The sequence below is a fragment of the Mobula birostris genome, chromosome 8 (assembly GCF_030028105.1).
Source record: "Mobula birostris isolate sMobBir1 chromosome 8, sMobBir1.hap1, whole genome shotgun sequence".
NCBI classification, from domain to species: Eukaryota; Metazoa; Chordata; class Chondrichthyes; order Myliobatiformes; family Myliobatidae; genus Mobula; species Mobula birostris.
The window spans coordinates 16,586,511-16,606,861 of NC_092377.1; the positions used below are offsets into that span (position 1 = coordinate 16,586,511).

Genomic DNA, 20,351 nt, shown 5'->3' on the forward strand with positions numbered 1-20,351 from the left:
CGCATCTGTTTTAAATGGACGCCCCTCTATCTTGAGGCTGTGCCCTCTTGTCCTTGACCCCCCCGCCTCACCACATGGGAGACATCCTTTCCACATCTACGCTGTCAAGGCCTTTCAACATTCCAAAGGTTCCAATAAGATCTCCCCTCATTCTTCTGAATTCCAGTGAGTATAGACCCAGAGCCATCAAACGTTCCTCGTATGATAACCCTTCCTTGTGAACTTCCTCTGAACCTTCTCCAATGTTAGCACATCTTTTCTTAGATGAAGAGCCTAAAACTTCACAATGCGGAAGGTGAGACCCTACCAGTGCCTTATAAAGTCTCAGCATCACATCCCTGCTGTTGTATTCAAGACCTCTTAAAATGAATGCTAACACTGCATTTGCCTTCCTCACCACTGACTCAACCTACTCTGATTATGTCAGTCATCTGAGCATTACATGTTGAATACCCCTTATCTGAAATGCTTGGGTCCAGAAGTATTTCGGATTTTGGAATATATAATGAGATGGCTTGGGATTGCCATCATTTCTAACCCTGAATTTCTGTTACTGGTAAGTAGGCTTTGGCTTACACTTAATTATCACACATATATGTGTTGCAGCCGTTCAGTGTGTTATATTTTGTCAACAACGGCCTTGGCAAACTCATCAATGAATTTCTGCTCAGCTTCATGGTCGGCATAAGTTTTTTCACAAATCTTTAAAAAAAAACTAATGTCATGTCTTTTAAATATCTGCAACCAGTCTGCTGAATATTCACAATTACCTTCAATTTTCTGTTTGTGATGGATTTTTACAGGTTTCATGATCAACGTACCATTAGGTGGCATATGTTTACTTTGCTGTTGAATCCACTCTTTCAATACACGATTGAGATCTTCATTTTATGCTGTGTTTTTCTATTGTTCATTAACTTATATTTATTACCTTTGTGAGGTCACTTCTCAGAACTCCTGGTTGCTTCCCAGCCCTTTGTGGAATTTTCCATTTGTGGTTAAATAGTTCAATAGTTCCATTTAACGTCAGAGAAATGTATGCAATTTACATCCTGAAATTCTTCTTCACAGATAGAGAACAGAAGAATGCCCCAAAGAATGAATGACAGTTAAAATGCTGGAACCCTGAAGTCTCCCCTCCACGCACCCTGAAGTCTCCCCTCCCACACACACTACTACTATGTCGACTCAGGCCTAGGGGGCTGGCGTCAGGCATGATGACGGACTCTTCACTTCTCCCTCTCCCTCATCGGTGTGTTCAGTTCATCCACATTAGCCGCGCCGCTGTCTTCTTGGAGCGTGTTGACCATAGTCTTGGGAGGGCGCCCAGGGTTCATCCTCCCATGCTTGGGCTCCCATATGATGACTAGGCTGGCAGGTAGCTTGGGATGACGTAGACAATACCCTGCTAGTTGCAGTCTTCTTGCCTCGATTTTAGTGGAGAGCATCGGTAGGTTGTTATAGAGCTCAACGTTCGTCATGTGCTGTTGCCAACTCACATCAAGAGCCATCGTGTATAGCAACCATCTAGAGACTTCTGCATCGTCTTGATGAGTGTCCACATCTTGCATCCGTATGTGAGAATGGACTCTATGACTGCTATGATAATCCTCTTTTTAAGCCCTCTGGTCAGGTTTGACTTCCAGATTTCCTTCAAGTCGTACGTAGCTCTCCACGCCAGCGCCTTCCGTATCTTTATGTCCTTCTCCGAACTCATCATTCTTGACCCAAGGTACTTGTAGTCAAAGACTTTCTTAATGGTATCATTCTCGACAGTCTTGAGAGTACCTTTGTCGCAGTTAGATGCCATGTACTCTGTCTTTTTAGTGTTTAGGTGAAGTCCAACTTTATTGCACTCAATTTCCACTTTTGTCAGTAGCTGCTGTACTGTGCTTCCTCCATCTGGTCAGAGAGCAGGACTATGTCATGTGCAAAATCGAGATCTGTGAGTGTAATTGTTCTGACTCTTTTGGTTTACCATGCACAAGTAGCAACAAAGCAACGGCCCTCTCTCCCCCCCCCCCCCCCATTTGCTTCTGCAAAATGCTTCAGTTGGTGGCACTGGCATAGAATCAGCCCGTCCACAGGGCTGTGAAAACTCGGACCCCGAAGATGCGTTCATCTTCTAGGCTGCATCCATGGGATTTCGAAAAACAGATGGCTGTGAGCCTCCAGGAGTGGGTCCCATCATCTCAAAGAACTAAAGTCTGAGTGTAACTCCAGGTCAGGGTCTTCAACAGAACCCCCATCCACCCTGACAAGGAAAAAAAGACATCAAAGGTAGAAATTAAGCTGTTTCTGCAGATTTCTATTAGATGTCTACGAGAGAGTACCCCAGTGGCTGTACCCCTTGACAATAAGTACTCCTGTTTGAGTACTGTTGGGGGGACAGCTTACCTGAGGGAAGTAGCAGTGGCCGTGCCTCCGGCACAGAGTCCAGCCCTGTAGCTCAGAAGGGTAGGGAAAAGAAGAGGAGGGCAGTGGTAATAGGGGACTCGATAGTTAGGGGGTCAGATAGGCGATTCTGTGGATGCAGTCAGGAGACCTGGATGGTAGTTTGCCTCCCTGGTGCCAGGGTCCGGGATGTTTCTGATGGTGTCCAAGATATCCTGAAGTGGGAGGGTGCGGGGCCGGAGGTCGTGGTACATATAGGCACCAATGACATAGGTAGGAAAAGGGAAGTGGTCCTGAAAGGAAAACATGGGGAGTTAGAAAGGGAGTTGAGAAGAAGGACTGCAAAGGTTGTAATCTCGGGATTACTGCCTGTGCCACGCGACAATGAGAGTAGGAATGGAATGAGGTGGAAGATAAATGCGTGGCTGAGGGATTGGAGCAGGGGGCAGGGATTCAAGTTTCTGGATCATTGGGACCTCTTTTGGCGCAGGTGTGACCTGTACAAAAAAGGACGGATTGCACTTGAATCCTAGGGGGACCAATATCCTGGCGGGAAGATTTGCGAAGGCTACTGGGGAGACTTTATACTAGAATGGTTGGGGGGTGGGAATCAAATTAAAGAGACTAGGAGAGAGGAGGTTAGTTCACAAATAGAGAAAGCTAATAGACAGTGTGTGAGGGAGGATAGGCAGGGGACAGAGAACGGGAGCACTCAGACCGAAGATGTAGGGGAGAAGGAAGAAAAAGATAACAAAATTGTTTGCACCATTAGGGATAAACAGAGAGTAAGAGGTGGAGAGTTTCTTAAATGCATCTATTTTAATGCTAGGAGCATTGTAAGAAAGGTGGATGTGCTTAGAGCATGGATTGATACCTGGAAATATGACGTTGTAGCTATTAGTGAAACATGGTTGCAGGAGGGGTGTGATTGGCAACTAAATATTCCTGGATTTCGTTGCTTCAGGTGTGATAGAATCGGAGGGGCAAGAGGGGGAGGTGTTGCATTGGTTGTCAGAGAAAATATTACAGCGGTGCTTCGGCAGGATAGATTAGAGGACTCGTCTAAGGAGGCTATTTGGTTGGAATTGAGGAATGGGAAAGGTGTTGTAACACTTATAGGGGTGTATTATAGACCACCTAATGGGGAGTGAGAATTGGAGGAGCAAATTTGTAAGGAGATACTGATATTTGTAGTAAGAACAAGGTTGTGATCGTGGGAGATTTTAATTTTCCACACATAGACTGGGAAAGCCATTCTGTAAAAGGGCTGGATGGTTTGGAGTTTGAAATGTGTGTAAGATAGTTTTTTGCAGCAATACATAGAGGTACCAACTGGAGAAGGAGCAGTGTTGGATCTCCTGTTAGGGAACGAGATAGGCCAAGTGACCGAGGTATGTGTTGGGGAGCACTTCAAGTCCTGTGATCACAATGCCATTACTTTCAATATAATTATGGAGAAGGATAGGACTGGACCCAGGGTTGAGATTTTTGATTGGAGAAAGGCTAACTTTGATGCGATAGGACTTAGAAGGGGTGGATTGGGACAATTTGTTTTATGGGAAGGATGTAATAGAGAAATGGAGGTTATTTAAAGGTGAAATTTTGAATCTTTATGTTCCTGTTAGGTTGAAAGGAAAGGTTAAAAGTTTGAGGGAGCCATGATTTTCTAGGGATATTAGAAACTTGGTTCGGGGAAAAAAAGAGAGATCTACAATAAATATAGGCAGCTTGGAGTAAGTGAGGTGCTCGAGGAATATAAAGAATGTAAAAAGAATCTTAAGAAAGAAATTAGAAAAGCTAAAATAAGAGGTTGCTTTGGCAAGTAAGGTGAAAATAAATCCAAAGGGTTTCTACAGTTATATTAATAACAAAAAGATAGCGAGGGATAAAATTTGTCCCTTAGAGGATCAGAGTTGACGGCTATGTGCAGAGCCAAAAGAGATGGGGGAGATCTTGAACAATTTCTTTTCTTTGGTATGGTGCATAGTTCCCTGAAGGTGGAATCTCATGTGGATAGGGTGGTGAAGAAAGCTTTTGGTATGCTGGCCTTTATAAATCAGAGCATTGAATATAGGACTTGGGATGTAATGTTGAAATTGTACAAGGCATTGGTGAGGCCAAATTTGGAGTATTGTGTACAGTTCTGGTCACTGAATTGTAGGGAAGATGTCAACACAATTGAGAGAGTACAGAGAAGATTTACTAGAATGTTACCTGGGTTTCATCTCCTAAGTTACAGAGAAAGGTTGAACAAGTTGGGTCTTTATTCTTTGGAGCGTAGAAGGTTGAGGGGGGACTTGATAGAGGTATTTAAAATTATGAGGGGGATAGATAGAGTTGACATGGATAGGCCTTTTCCACTGAGAGTGGGGGAGATTCAAACAAGAGGACATGAGTTGAGAGTTAAAGGGCAAAAGTTTAGGGGTAACATGAGGGGGAAATTCTTTACTCAGAGAGTGGTGGCCGTGTGGAATGAGCTTCCAGCAGAAGTGGTTGTGAGAGGTTCGATGTTGTCATTTAAAGTTAAATTGGATAGCTTTATGGACAGGAAAGGAATGGAGGGTTATGGGCTGAGTGCAGGTTGGTGGTGCTAGGTGACAGAAAGAGTTCGGCACGGACCAGAAGGGCCGAGATGGCCTGCTTCCGTGCTGTAATTGTTATATGGTTGTATGGTCTTGTCAGTGCTCCAAAAATTCCGGATTTCGGACGTTCTTGGATTTTGGAATTCAGATAGGGGGTACTCCACCTGTACTTACAAACCGTATCAAGATGTAGGATATGGCTGTTGTGGGGATCAAGCCTCTAAGGCTTTTATACTCGCAAACACGAGGAAATCTGCAAATGCTGGAATTTCAAGCAACACACATAAAAGTTGCTGGTGAACGCAGCAGGCCAGGCAGCATCTATAGGAAGATGCCCATCCTCTGGGCCTTTCCCCCCCCCCCCTCCCCCTTTTCTTTCTCCCTGGGCCTCCTGTGCCATGATCCTCTCATATCCCTTTTGCCAATCAACTGTCCAGCTCTTGCCCCCATCCCTCTCTTCTCCTATCATTTTGGATCTCCCCCTCCCCCTCCCACTTTCAAATCTTTTACTAGCTCTTCAGGTCTCGGCCCGAAACGTCGACTGTACCTCTTCCTATAGATGCTGCCTGGCCTGCTGCGTTCACCAGGGCTTTTTTACTTATGTGATTCAGCAGTTAATACCTTCTCTGATTTCCCCAAAGAGTTAGCAGTCAGCTTTTGCCTAAAACTAGTATAATTCTTCTGATGAAGCTACTCCCATGATACAGTTGAAGAGGGTTTTCCAAGCTTTAGATACTGCAATAATGAAGGATGAGCAATATATTTATAAGTCGTGTAGGCGAGTATTATACTTGTCTTACTTGGAGATAATGGTGTTCCATTGCTTCCTTTCCATTTTGCTGTAAAGTTTGCAGATTGTGGAGTTGCTATTGCAGTTGCCTGCATAAGTAATTGTTGTACATTTTGTAAATGGTACACACTCCAACCACTATGTGCCAGTCATGGAAAGAATAAATGTTTAGGTTGTTTATGGATTCTGATGAAGTTGGTTGCTTTGCCCTAGATGGTGTCAAGCCTCTTAAGAATTTGGCCACAACTTTAATCCAGGCAAATGAAAAATACTCCATTGTACATCTGACTTGTGCCCAGCTGATGATGGAAAGGCCATGGTGCCGGGAGGTGAGTTATACTCTGCAAGTTACTGAATTTGGCAGACAGGATTTATATGACACACACGAAATGTTGGAGGAACTCGGGCCAGGCAGCATCTTTGGAAAAGAGTACAGTCAATGTTTCGGGCTGAGACCCTTCAGCAGGACTGAAGATATTTATGTGACTGGTTTACTTGACTTTCTGCCAAAATCTTGATAATGGTATTTTGGCAATGAAAATGTCGTTGAATGTCAAGGATAGGGAGTTAGATGCTGTTGGAGATGGTCTTTGCCTGCTATTTTTGTATCTTGGGTGTTACTTGCCTGAATGTTACCTGAAGTCTTGCTGCATGGCCTCCGTCATAGGAGATGTGAATTTAATATTGTGCAATCATCAACAGACTATTGACGTTAAGGAAAGTTGTTGATGAAGCAGCTGAAGATGGTAGTGAATCTGGGGTTGTTGATCTGACAATGACAACCATCTTCCTGTGAAGTCATACAGCATGGTAATATGTCTGCACTACACTACAAGTTCCTATTTATTTCAATTCCTTTTCCTTGGCCTGTAGTGGTCTGGGCCATGATGTTTCATTCATGTGTTCATCTAAATATTATTTAACTGTTACAAGGGTACCTGTTTTCACCACCCAATCAGGCTGATTTCAATCTTCTGGCTTAAAAAAATTCTCAAATCACCTTTAAATTTCCTACTTTGAACCTATGTAAGCTGGTCAGAGATAATTATGTGAAAAGGAAATGTTTTTCATTATCTATCCTATCTATGCCCCTCATACCCAAAGTCATGCCTGGTGGGATAATTGGTCATTGTAAGTTGTCCCTTCATGAGGTTCGGTTTGATCGTGTTTGTTGGAGGGTTCTGGGATGGCATTGCTCGAAGGGCCAGAAAGGCCTACACCATGTGATATTACTAAATAAATAAATAAAGTAAATAGTTTTGTGTACCTCTGTTCGGTTACTCCTCAACTACTGCTCAAGGAAAACAAGCCCAACCTATCCAGTCTCTTCTCTTGGCTGAATCATTGCAGTCCAATTTCCTCATCTTATCTTCAATATAATCACAATACAATATGGTAACATGTGGCTTGACTAATGTTTTATATAGTTATACCATAAACTCTTTGCTTTTGTACTCTATCCTGGATAATAAAGGCAAACATCCAATATTGAACCACAATTATCTCCATATTGTGCTGTCTTCAGGGGCTCTTTTACATCAGGATTCTTCTGTTCCTCAGTACTTTCTTGGATCCCACCGTGCACTGAATATCTTGGCCTCATTGGTGTACCCAGTTTATGGCAGATTATTTTTTTCAGTATTAAATTCCATTTGACATTTCTCTACCCCTTTTACTAACTTTGTGTTATTATGACTCCAGCTACTGGAGTTATTCCTTTTGATGTCCACTGACTTCTGTTTTACTAAGGCCCTCTGTCACTCATGTTCTAAAGTTGCCTTTATATCAAGAGCAGGTACTCTAACTCCTAAAACAGAGCTATTAAGTGACACTTACTCATAAGTAACCTCCACAACAGTGTCCCATTGTCTTCATAACCATCTTGTCTGGAGTCACCACTGGTTGTGGAGCACAGATCTTCTGTACAACAGTTGGGATATTGTCAGGTCCCATAGTCTTTTGTTGTTTCTGATGCTGTCAGCTGTTTCTTGCTGAACATGGTTTTAAATTCAGCAGCCTTTACCACTTATGTGCTTGGCACTGCCATTGTTGAGAAAGGGGTTGTTCTTGAAGCCTCCTCTTTCTGTTAGCTATGATTGTTCACTGCTATTCACAATGTGATGTGGTAGGGCTGCTGAGTTTTATTCTGTTGCTAATGAATGTACTAAGTTCTGTTTATTCCGACAGCTTTTGTTTAGCATTGAACCGATCCTATCTTGTAGGTTCACTTGAATGGCACCTCATAATTTTAGGTATACTTGGTGCGATTCCAGAAGCCCTTCTACGCTCATTGAAGCAAGCTTATTTCCATGGCTTGATTGTGGTAGAATGCTAAACGTACTGAACCAGGGATATTGCATATATCTAGTGCTGTTGATAGAACACAGTACCTCACAGATGCTCAGATTACTAATGAAAATATACAATTTAACATGTAGTGCCTCAAAATACTGTTGATGATGACCTCAGTTATAAAAATGGGACTTTTTTACTGCAAAGATTTTGCTGTGGGTATTTCTACATAATTTATCCGTGGGTAAATACCTCTGCGACTTTGTTGATTGCTGAGGATAAGTTAAAGTGATCTTACCCCCATCTGCCAAGGGCTATAGGTTAGGAGTTGCAGGATTTGGTCATCTCATTCAGTGGTAATACTGAGCTATTCTTTTTGATGAAGATTTGAAGCTCCCTCATTGAGAGTACTTTCACTACTTCCAGGTGCTGCTGAACAAAGAGGAACATTGATTCTTTAACTTACAGACTCTGGATTCAATATTAGGGGTACAAGAGTTACTCCCTCTTGTGTGTAGATCATTGTGCCGTCCCCTTGGTCAGTTTGACCAGTGTTTGGGCTGCAAAGCAGGAGGTACTTATAATCACATGGCTTGGTGTTGATCTATCTATTGAAAATATCCTTTGAATTTCTTCTGTATCTGAAAGCTATAAGATTGATTGAAATTTTACTGCTTGCATCTTTGGTGTTGATATGTTCTTGGTTTTATTTGCCTAACTTTGTCTCCTAACGCTAGTGGGCAGAGATGAAAGAGCAAGGCACCAGAGATCAGGATGATAAAGAGGTTGTCACAGGAGGCAGAAGAGTGGCTATGGGACTACTTCAAGTCAATTGACTGGGCTATGTTCAAGGACTTGGAGGACCTGAATGAATACACCACAGTTGTCGTGGTGTATTAATATTTGAGGATGAGTTTATCCCCACAAAATTATTCAGTGTGTTCCCCAGCTAGAAGCCCTGGATAAACCAAGAGATTTAAAAATTTGTTGAGGGCTAGATCGATGGCATTCAGAACTGGTGATCCAGGAAAGTACAAGAGTTCCAGGTATAACCTCTGGAAAGCCATCTCACGTGCCAAGTGGTAATTTCAGACTAAACTTAAATCACAGAGGTATGCTGTACAACTCCGGCAGGACTTGAACGCATCACCTCCTAAAAAGAAAAAAAAAAGTAACATAAATGTCAGCAAGGTTTCGCTCCCAGATGAACTCAATGCCTTTTATGCTCACTTTGACTGACAGAACATAGAGGCACCTTCATGACCCCCCCACAGCCCCTGACAACCTTGTTATCTCAGTCTCTGAGGCCAACATGAGAGCATTCTTCAGGAGGATGAATCCACGGAAAGCATCTGGTGCTGATGGCTTACCTGGCTGAGAACAGTAAACCTGTGCTAATTAACTGGCTAAAGAGTTTACAGATATCTTCAGCCTCTCACTTTGGCCACCTGAGCTACTCAACTGCTTCAAACAGGTCTCAAGCATATGGTGCCCAAGAAAAACATACTAACCTACCTCAATGACTATCATCTGGAAGCATTTACACATGAAGTGGTTGCTTCAAGAGGCCATAAAGAATATCGACTCTGCCTGAGGTGTGACTTGATCAACTTCAATTTGTCTACCATCACAATAGATCAACAGCAGATACCATTTCATTGACCCTTCACTCAGCTCTGGAACATTTGAACAATTAAGATGCAGACATCAAGATGCTCTTCGTTGACTGCAGCTTAATATTCAACACTATTGTGGCTGTAGGGTCATTTTCCGTCCACACGATGAGCCCTTGGGCTTTCTAGGGACTCCAAGAGAACACCATGAATTATTACAAATTGTCTAGTTTTTTTTTAAAGTTGGCCTCAAATGTCACTGTTTCTTATTATATATTTTGTGGCAAACATGAACGTACTTATAAGATTAAATTGTATGTGAATAAAGATACAAAGTTTAATTGGAACATTTGAAAGTCAGATTTTACTACGTCAAGACACTGAACTGATTAATACGAGTAATCCGCACTTTGTGGCTTAAATCTGTGATGAGGCTTGCTTTCTTTCTTTTTTCAATCTTTTTATTAGTTTCAGCATCATACACATTACAAAAAATAAGTACAGAGTGATTGGGATTGTATTAATTAATAATAATTGTTATAAAAGTATACAGTCAAGTAACACATAGTTAGTAAACCTCCCAAAATCTCACAAGTTAGCAATAGAATATATAAAAAGCACACATAAAATACAAAAATATCATTAAAAAAAAGAAAAAATATATATCCCATTAGGAAAAGAAACTAATCAACCCAAACTAAAAGAAAACTAAGTAAAAGAAAAAGAAAGGACTATTATGATACCTCAGATAGAAGGCTTGCTAAAATTATGAAGTTGTTAGCTCAAATAAACTGTGTGTCCTTAGGATAGACACAGAAGACCCTAAATCGAAGTGCATTTAATTATCCTTCCTGTATGGCTAGACAGTGCAAAATCGATTCAAAAAGACTTTCAATTCCTCCTGGAAGTGCTAGGATTTCCCTCTAAATACGACGAAGTTTGGGACTTCTGTATAGTTGCACGCAGATGCATAAATCTTGCGGTTTGCAGTTGATCACAGTGTAAGTGATCAAACTCCATAAATGGGTATGAAAGTCTTGTCTCCCACTAATTAAGGGGGAAATCAGTCCACCAATCAGTGATTCCATTCATTACAATGAAGAGGAATGGATGCAAGGGTGAGAGACAAATTTCAGGTGGTTTACATTTCCTGGATTTAATTAAGTTAATTTAATTGTGGCTAATTGTTTTCTTTACTGTTTCTAGTGCTTTTAAGTGTTTAATTTTCAAAATATTTGAATTATTTTTCTAATGACATTATCAATACTTTTTTAGGGTTTGAATGTTTGACAGCTGCTTCGTCTGTGGGCATTGCTTAACCACCTGTTGCTGTGGGATTTGCAACCCACAGTTTTACTAAGCGGGTGAAGCTGACATTGGGGACCAAGGTATTATGGTAGAGCAGATCAAGAAAGAGGATAAATGAGTCTTTCTGGCCCTCTGCTCAAAAGAAATTCAAAGATCAGGCTATAAAACGTAGGAGTAGAATTAGGCCATTTGACCTATCAGGTCTGCACCACAGTTTGATCATAGCTGATTTATTTTCCTTCTCAATCCCATTCTTCTGTTGTTTTTGCTTAACTTCCTTAATGTCACCTGTGTCAATTGGTGTCTTGATGCATTCTCACTTCTGCTCTGTAATTCAAGTTGTAATTCAAGGCTGTATTGAGGTCTGGTATCAACCACTCCAAGTTTCTAGATTGTAGTTCAATAACGTTACTATGCTATTCTGAGTATTAAGATGCCTGCATTAAAGTTTTCTGCTCAGGTTACTCTGTCCTCTGTCCTTGATTTGGCTTAGGAAATATAATCACATTGCATTATCTGGCTAAACATGATACGCTGTGCATATTGTAAATGCAGGTAAAGTACATCTTAAAAATAGTTTACTAAGTTTTATGTTTAATTTACTAGAATTTGTGCAGAAGTGACAATTCATTTTTGTTGTAATCAAATGTGTTGCTTGGTGTTTGAGCCATTTATTTACCACAATGTGTGTGAATGTGTTCAAATTTACACATCCATGATGCCTTCTCATGTGGGATAAACACTCAAACAAGTTTTGGCAGCAGAACATTTGTAATTTGCTCCATATGTTTGCCACAAACATACCATTTCAGAACAATAGTTGTTATCTGGTGATCTTGATATTCTGGAATTTTTAAAAAATGTGCTTTGTATTATTTAACAGGTTAAATATAATGACCTGATCTTCTAAAATATTGGCTGAAGAAACAGTAAGGCAAACCATGGCTCCACAGTGGATTGACGTCTATGAGATGCTATCCCATCTCGTATGCTTGGTCAACTTTCACATGGACTGGAGTGCTTGTTCCATGACTATAAGGAAGTTGAGTCTTTGTAATTCAGTGACGTGTATTAAAACCAGCACAGTGCTGTCTATTTGCACTCTATTTTAAGTATACTTTCACCATTGAAGTTTAACAACATAAGTTGCTATTTTGCTCAATATCATCAAGGCAAGGTCATTATTGAAGTCTAATTTGCATGTCATTTAGTTGGCCTGTGGTCTGAAATGGAAATATACAGTATTAAGATTACATGTTATGTGGTTAACCATATTTTATATAAAAAAACCTCCATGGCCCCAATAAATTTACAGATTCTTTTGTGTTATGGTGAATGTTTTGCGTATCAGCTGTTGTCAAGATCAAGATAACATCAGCAGTTTGAACTATCCAATTCTGTTATGTCTGGTTTTCTGTGGGAGGAAGGATTCTTCAAAAATTTTGAATTTATGTTGCACCTTTTACAATGTATTAACAACAACAGGACTCTTCAGAAACATTAGAAAATAGATGCTGTCAGGAAAGGAGAGTAAGAGGTGTGACCTGCTGCTTAGAAGGAGGAGGGGAGAGAAGGGAAAGTCCAGCTGGGAGAGAAGAGAAAGTCAAGGTAGCAACATTTTTTGAAAAGAATATTTATTTATATTTCACATGTGTGTTCTAATTATTTTACAGTTTTAGCTTACTTCATTTTTAAAATGTGATTAATTTTTCAAGATTTGAATGTCTGGCATGGATAGATGAACTTTTAAAGATTTTTTTTCAGCAAGTAGATCTGGGGGTGTGGCTTATCTGGCTGTCAATATATTTCTGCAGGTGAGGTTTGTCATTTATTCCTGGCTCTGTTCAGTAAGTTGCTGCTAGGAAGCTCCTATGCAAAATTCAGTTAAACCTTCACCTTTTGTTTTAAGCATCAGTAAACATCAGGAATATTAGTAAAGACTGTAGAGCAGAAATGAAAATATAAAAAGGAGATTCCATTTTATGCATGGGCAAACGTTGAGGCTTGTTTCCATTTTTGAACTAAATATGATTATTTCACAATTTTAATAAGTATTAAATATGCAGTTCTTAATATATTTGCAATGGAAATTCCAAGTGTACTTTGAACTTTTGCTTCAAGATTTTCAAAAAATACATTAATTGCGTACAGTATATTCAAAATAGAATCTAGTGTTCCTAATTTTTTTTGTCCTAGCAGTACACTGTGTTCAAAGAAGAGACAAATGGAAATCTTAATTTAAATTGCATTCTCAGTTATATTGCTATCTTAGAGCTTAGCCCATAGTGTAACAAATTCATTAAAAAAATGGAATTAGGTTGCTACAGTTTAGATTATTGATAACACTGCAAATTTGTTCTTTAAGGCTTGGCAGTCAATTTGTTTCTAAGGTAATGCTAGATTGAATATATTATTTTCCTATTTCTATTCACAATTTTCCTCATTTCCACATATTTACTTGGAAGTGTATGGCAAAATTTTGAACATTGGCCCTAATTCCCCATATCATTTTAGAAGAGCTCATTGTTGTAGCTGATTATAATCTGGGTACAGCAGACAAGATAACTTCAAAATTACTGATATGTGCAAATGTAATATTTCAGCATATTGAATGTGACCTGTTATAGTAGTAGTGTGAACACTGAGTAAGAGTATGATGTTCTCCTAAGGGGTTGACTGTTGGAGAGTCCTCGAGTGCTGTAGATGATGATCCAGGATCCACATATTCTGGTGCAGTTTGCGCAAGAATAAGTGGTGGCTGTGGTTAGTGGTTGGGTCTTTGGTTGATCAGTCTTTCCTTTCACGGCTGCCACTTGTTCTTTGCATCACTGTGGAGGTTGCTGTCGTGCAGGGCAGCTCCCTCTTGAACAGATTTCCTCTAGGTGTATCTGTTGAGTGAATCAGAATCATGTTTAATATAACCTAATATTAAACCTGATTCTGATGCACTCAGGTATCAGGTGAATATATTATAAAATTTTAGTTTAGTGGCAGGTGAACATTGCAATACATTGTAGTAAAACTGTAAATTACAGTAAGTGTATGTGTGTGTGTATTTAAAGTATACATGCATACAAAAAAATCAAATATGTTGTAAGAAGAAAAAAAATGCTGAGGACATCAATTCAGAAATACGATGGAGGAGGGAAATAAGTTGTTTCTGAAATGTTGAGTGTGTGATAGAGGCACTGAGAAGAGGGCATGTCCTAGATAATGGGGAGTCCATAATGATGGGTGCCACATTTTTTAGGCATCATCTTTTGAAGGTGTCCTGGATGCTGGGAAGGCTAGTATCCATGATGGAGCTGGCTGAATTTACAACTTTCTGCAGCTTTTTCTAAACCTGTGCCATGGTGGTCCCTTCATGCTAGACATGGTCTAACCAATTAGAATTTTCTCCACGGTAGATCTGCAGAAATTTGTGAGTGTTTTTGATGACATACCTATTCTCAAACACCATATGAAATATAACTGCTGTTGTGGGCCCGGAATAGATCTGCAGAGATATTGGCATCCAGGAACTTGAAACTGCTCACCCTTTCCACTACTGATCCCTTTGACTGGTGTGCGTTCCCTTGACTTGCCCTGTCTGAAATCCCGGATCAATTCCTTGGTCTCACTGCTAGTTGTTGCTTCGGAATCACTCAACCAGCTAATCATTCCTGTTTCTGTACCCCACGTTGTTACCATCTGAAATGCTGCCAACATTAGGTGTGTCATCAGCAAATTTACAGATGGCGTTTGAGCTATGCCCAGCCACATAGTTGTGGGTGTAGAGAGAGTAGAGCAGTGGGCAAAGCACCTATCTTTAAGATGTGCCGATGTTGATTGTCAGCAAGGAGGAGCTGTTATTTTTGATCTACACAGATTGTGGTCTCCCGGTAAGGAAGTTAAGAATAGAGTCACAGAGGGAGGTATAGAGCAGGGGTCCCCAACCTTTTTTGCACTGTGGACCGGTTTAATATTGACAATATTCTTGTGGACCAGCCGGCCGGGAGCGGGGGGGAGCGGGGTGGTAGGGTTAAATTCACCTCAACATGTCTTTTACAGTTAGGGTTAAATTCACCTCAACATGTCTTTTACAGTTAGGGTTGCCAACTTTCTCACTCCCAAATAAGGGACAGAAGTGGCACTTGTGTTTACCCCGAGAAAGACTACCATGACCATGAAGCCTTGTGCGGGCACCTGTGTGCGCATGCGCGTACATGCCAATTTTTTTTTCCCACAAGTCGGTTGTGGCTTAATCTTCCCGACGATACTGTACATACATTATTTCTACTTTATCATATCATTCCTGCTTTTACTATATGTTAGTGTTATTTTAGGTTTTATGTGTTAGTTGGTATGATTTGGTAGGTTATTTTTTGGGTCTGGGCGCGCTCAAAATTTTTCCCCATATAAATTAATGGTAATTGCTGCTTCGCTTTACGCCATTTCGGCACAAAAGGTTTCATAGGAACGTTCGACCTAAGCGAGGGAAATACGGGACAAGGGTGGTCCCGTATGGGACAAACCAATTTAGCCCAATATACGGGATGTCCCAGCAAATACAGAACAGTTGGCAACGCTATGTTCAAGTTCAACAGTGCGTGACAGGGAATGAGGAAAGGTGCAGCTGACTCGTATCGTTTCCTTGTGGTTGGGGACTGCTGGTATAGAGGTATTAGAGCTTGTTGATTAGAACTGAGGGTATGATTGTGATGAATGCTGAGCTGTCAATAAACAGCAGCCTTTCGTAAGTATTATTGTGTCCAGGTGATCCAAAACTAATACAATGTCTTCCCAGATTTTAGATGTAATGTTGACTTTTTTTTTCAGGATATTCATGTTGGCCTCCTCCATTACACTGGTGTTAGTACATCTGTCCTTCCACTTGATCCTCAATCTTTGGTAAAGCTCTTTGTCCTGACTGTAACACATCTCTGTTAGAGTACGCATGCACTAAAAATGTGTGCAAATTTTAACGGTACATACATGATTTTTGTTCTTCAGCATTATTTTGCTCCCTTAATGCAAGTATCAAACAAAATGAACCACTGCTGCTGTTCATTTATTCATTATGTGCTGTGTCGTATGACATGGATGATCATGGCCTATCCATGACCGTGATTGTTCTTGGCAAATTTTTCTGCAGAATTAGTTTGCTGTTGCCTCCTTGTGGCAGGGCAGTGTCTATAAGAAGGTTGACCATGCCATTATTAATACTCTTCAGAGATCGTCTGCCTGACGTTTTTGGTCTCATAACTAGGAGTTGTATCCACCACCTGCTCAAATGACCATCCACCACCTGCTTCCATGGCTTCATATGTCTCTGATTGGGGGGCTAAGCAGGTGTACCTGCAGGCTAGTGGAGAGAAGGAGCACCTCACACCTCCTTTGGTAGAGATGTATCTCCACTCCGCCACCCATATTACTGCTATAGGCAAATATAAAGGCTCTTTCCCCTTATTAGTTTGGTGTTGTAGTGCCACTTCAGAGACTTGAGCACAGTAATCTAGACTTGCTTCCAAATGCAGTAATTAGAGTCATTTCCTTTTTCCTGCATTATTAAAAATCAGAACCAGGTTTATTATCACCGGCATGTGACGTGAAATTTGTTAACTTAGCAGCAGCAGTTCAATGTAATACATAATCTAGCAGAGAAAAAATAGTAATAATAATAAATAAAATAAAAATAATAAGTAAGCAAGTGAATCAATTACATATATTGAATAGATTTTAAAAAGTGCAAAAACAGAAATAGTGTATATTTAAAAAGAAGTGAGGTAGTGTCCAAAGATTCAATGTCCTTTAAGAATTGGATGGCAAAGGGGAAGAAGCTGTTCCTGAATTACTGAGTGTGTGCCTTCAGGCTTCTGTACCTCCTACCTGAGGGTAACAGTGAGAAAAGGACATGCCCTGGGTGCTGGAGTTCCTTAATAATGGACACTGCCTTTCTGAGACACCACTCCCTAAAGATGTCCTGGGTACATTGCAGGCTAGTACCCAAGATGGAGCTGACTAGATTTACAACCTTCTGTAGCTTCTTTCGGTTCTGTGCAGTACCCCCTCCATACCAGACAGTGATGCAGCCTGTCAGAATGCTCTCCATGGTACAAGTTTTTGAGTGCAATTGTTGACATGCCAAATCTCTTTAAACTCCTAATAAAGTATAACTGCCCTCTTGCCTTCTTTATAACTACATCAATATGTTGGGACTAGGTTAGATCCTCAGAGATCTTGACACCCAGGAACTTGAAGCTGCTCACTCTCTCCACTGCTGATCCCTCTATGAGGATTGTTCCTTCATCTTACTATTCCTGAAGTCCACAATCAGCTCTTTCATCTTACTGACGTTGTGTGCCAGGTTGTTGCTGTGGCACCATTCCACTAGTTGGCTTATCTCACTCCTGTATGCCCTCTCATCACCACCTGCAATTCTACCAGCAATGGTTGTATCGTCAGCAAATTTTGCAAAAGTTGTTATTGTATTGCAATTTGTGGAACTTTGCTTTGTGATGTCTTTTCAAAAGTAGTCAAAAGAGATATCACTGCATCCCAAAAAGGAAATGTTGCTTTTTCATACAAAGTTTGCTTAATTTGATATATCTGGAACTTTGTCATCTACAAGTTATCTAAATTATTACACTATATATCATAAAGTCAGAGCAGTACAGGCCCTTCAGACTAATTGACTTCTCACATTTGAAACTTTTAAGATGTAATTCTCATACAGGTAAAAAAAATGAGCATTGATAATTTGATCTGAATTTGAACATAACTGTTAATCTTATTACTATTTTCTGCAGAATGTCAACTTATGAAAACAGAGCGACCACGGCCAAACACATTTATAATCAGATGTTTGCAATGGACCACTGTTATAGAAAGGACCTTTCATGTGGATACTCCTGAAGAAAGGTGCGAATTATAATTTTATTGTAGTATTTTAGTAATTGTTGCAAGTTTAACATTTAATTGTTAACAGTATGGCTGACTTATAGGTACGTTTCAATTAGCATTTACATCATGTAATGTTAATTTGCTTGTGACTACAAGGAAATGCCTAACTTATTCAAAAGTATGTTGCCATATATGTTTCCATTATGAAATGTACTCTTAGGTGTTCATAATTCAAAAAAATGTCATTTTTAGGCCATAAGACACAGGAGCAGAAACAGTTCTGATGTGCCATTCAATCTTGCCCCATTTTTAACCCCATTCTTCCTTCTCCCCATAATCAGTAACCCCCTTGCCAATCAAGAATCTATCAATATCTGCCTTAAATACACCACCTGACCTCCATGGCCCTCTGTGGCACAGATTCACAACCCTCTGGTAAAGAAATTCCACCTCAACTGAATTGTAAAGATACATCTCTTTATTCTGAGGCTGTGCCCTCAGATTCTAGACTCTCCTATTTAATGTAAACATTCTCTTCACATCCACTCCGTCAAGGCCCTTCACCATGCAGACACGAGGAAATCTGCAGATGCTGGAAATTCAAGCAATACACACAAAAAGTGCTGGTGAACGCAGCAGGCCAGGCAGCAGCTATGGGAAGAGGTTCAGTCGATGTTTCGGGCCAGGACCCTTTGTCAGGACTAACTGAAAGAAGAGATAGTAAGAGATTTGAAAGTGGGAGGGGGAGAGGGAGATCCGAAATGATAGGAGAAGACAGGAGGGGAGGGGTGGATCTAAGAGCTGGAAAGTTGATTGGCAAAAGGGATACCAGGCTGGAGAAGGGAGAGGATCATGGGATGGGAAGCCTGGGGAGAAAGAGAAGGGGGGAGGGGAGCCCGGAGAGTGGAGAGCAGGCAAGGAGTTACAGTGAGAGGGACAGAGGGAGAAAAAAAAAAGAGAAAAAAAGAAATATATTAAAAATAAATAAATAAATAAGGAATGGGGTGTGAAGGGGAGGAGGGGCACTAACGGAAGTTAGAGAAGTCAATATTAATGCCATCAGGTTGGAGGCTACCCAGACGGAATATAAGGTGTTGTTCTTCCAACCTGAGTGTGGCTTCATCTTGACAGTAGAGGAGGCCATGGTTAGACATATCAGAATGGGAATGGGACGTGGAATTAAAATGTGTGGCCACTGGGAAATTTTGCTTTCTCTGGGGGACAGAGCATAGGTGTTCAGTGAAACGGTCTCCCAGTCTGCGTCGGGTCTCACCAATATATAGAAGGCCGCAGTGGGAGCACCGGACGCAGTATATCACCCCAGCCGACTCACAGGTGAAGTGTCGCCTCACCTGGAAGGACTGTCTGGGGCCCTGTATGGTAGTGAGGGAGGAAGTGTAAGGGCATGTGTAGCACTTGTCCTGCTTACAAGAATAAGTGCTGGGAGGGAGATCGGTGGGAAGGGATGGGGGGAACGAATGGACAAGGGAGTCGCGTGGGGAGCCGGGGAGGGCGTGGGGCAAGATGTGCTTGGTGGTGGGATCCCTTTGGAGGTGGCAGAAGTTATGGAGAATTATATGTTGGACCCAGAGGCTGGTGGAGTGGTAGGTTAGGACATGCACCATGCTGTAGGTCTCAGTGGGATCCCCATCATTCTTCTAAACTCCAACAAGTTCCTGCTCAGAGCCATTAAATGCTCCTCATGTGTTAAGCCTTTCATTCCTGGGATAATTCTTGTGAACCTCTTGTAGATCCTCTCCCAGGGCAGGCACATCTTTCCTTGGATATGGGGCCCAAGATTACTCACAAGATTTCAAGTGCAATCTGACCAATGTCTTAAAGCCTCAGCAATAAATCCTTGTTTTTATGCTCTAGTCTTCTGAAAATGCATGCTAACATTGGTACAGGCATGAATAGAAGGATGGCTGATAGGCAGGAGGCAGCGAGTGGCAAAAAGGGCCTTTTCTGGTTGGCTGCCAGCGACCAGTGGTGTTCCTCAGGGGTCGGTATTGGGACCGCTGCTTTTCACATTGTTAGTGATTTGGTTAATGAAATTGATAGCTTTTTGGCAAAGTTTGCAGATGATACGAAGTGGTAGGTAGTACTGAGGAAGCAATGCGATTGCAGAAGAACTTAGAGAAATTGTAAGAATGGGCAAAGAAGTGGCAGGTGGAATACAGTGTTGGGAAATGTATGATAATGCATTTTGGTAAAAGAACCAATAATGTAGACTATTATCTAAATGGGGAGAAGGTTCAAACATCAGAGGTGCAGAGGGACTTGGGAGTCCTTGTGCAAAGACTCCCAGAAGGTTAATTTACAGATGGAGTCAGTGGTAAAGATGGCAAATGCAGTGCTAACTTTTATTTCAAAGGGAATAGAATATAAAAGCAAAGAGATAACGCTGATGCTTTATAAGACAGTAGTCAGGCTACATTTGGAGTATTATCGACAGTTTGAGCCCCATATCTCAAAAGATGTGTTGAATTG

At 41.0% G+C, this 20,351-nt stretch overlaps 1 protein-coding gene across 4 annotated transcripts in view; it reads left to right on the plus strand.

The window, feature by feature from the left end:
• Window positions 1-20,351, plus strand: part of akt3a (v-akt murine thymoma viral oncogene homolog 3a) — a 484,690-nt gene that overhangs the window by 278,429 nt on the left and 185,910 nt on the right. For 3 of the 4 annotated variants that reach the window (XM_072264837.1, XM_072264839.1, XM_072264838.1), the window contains one exon: window positions 17,768-17,879. In XM_072264837.1, the coding sequence (XP_072120938.1) occupies window positions 17,768-17,879 (112 nt within the window). Of the gene's footprint in view, window positions 1-5,988; window positions 6,096-17,767; window positions 17,880-20,351 lie in introns of those variants that run through there. The other variant, XM_072264840.1, reaches the window with a different exon arrangement.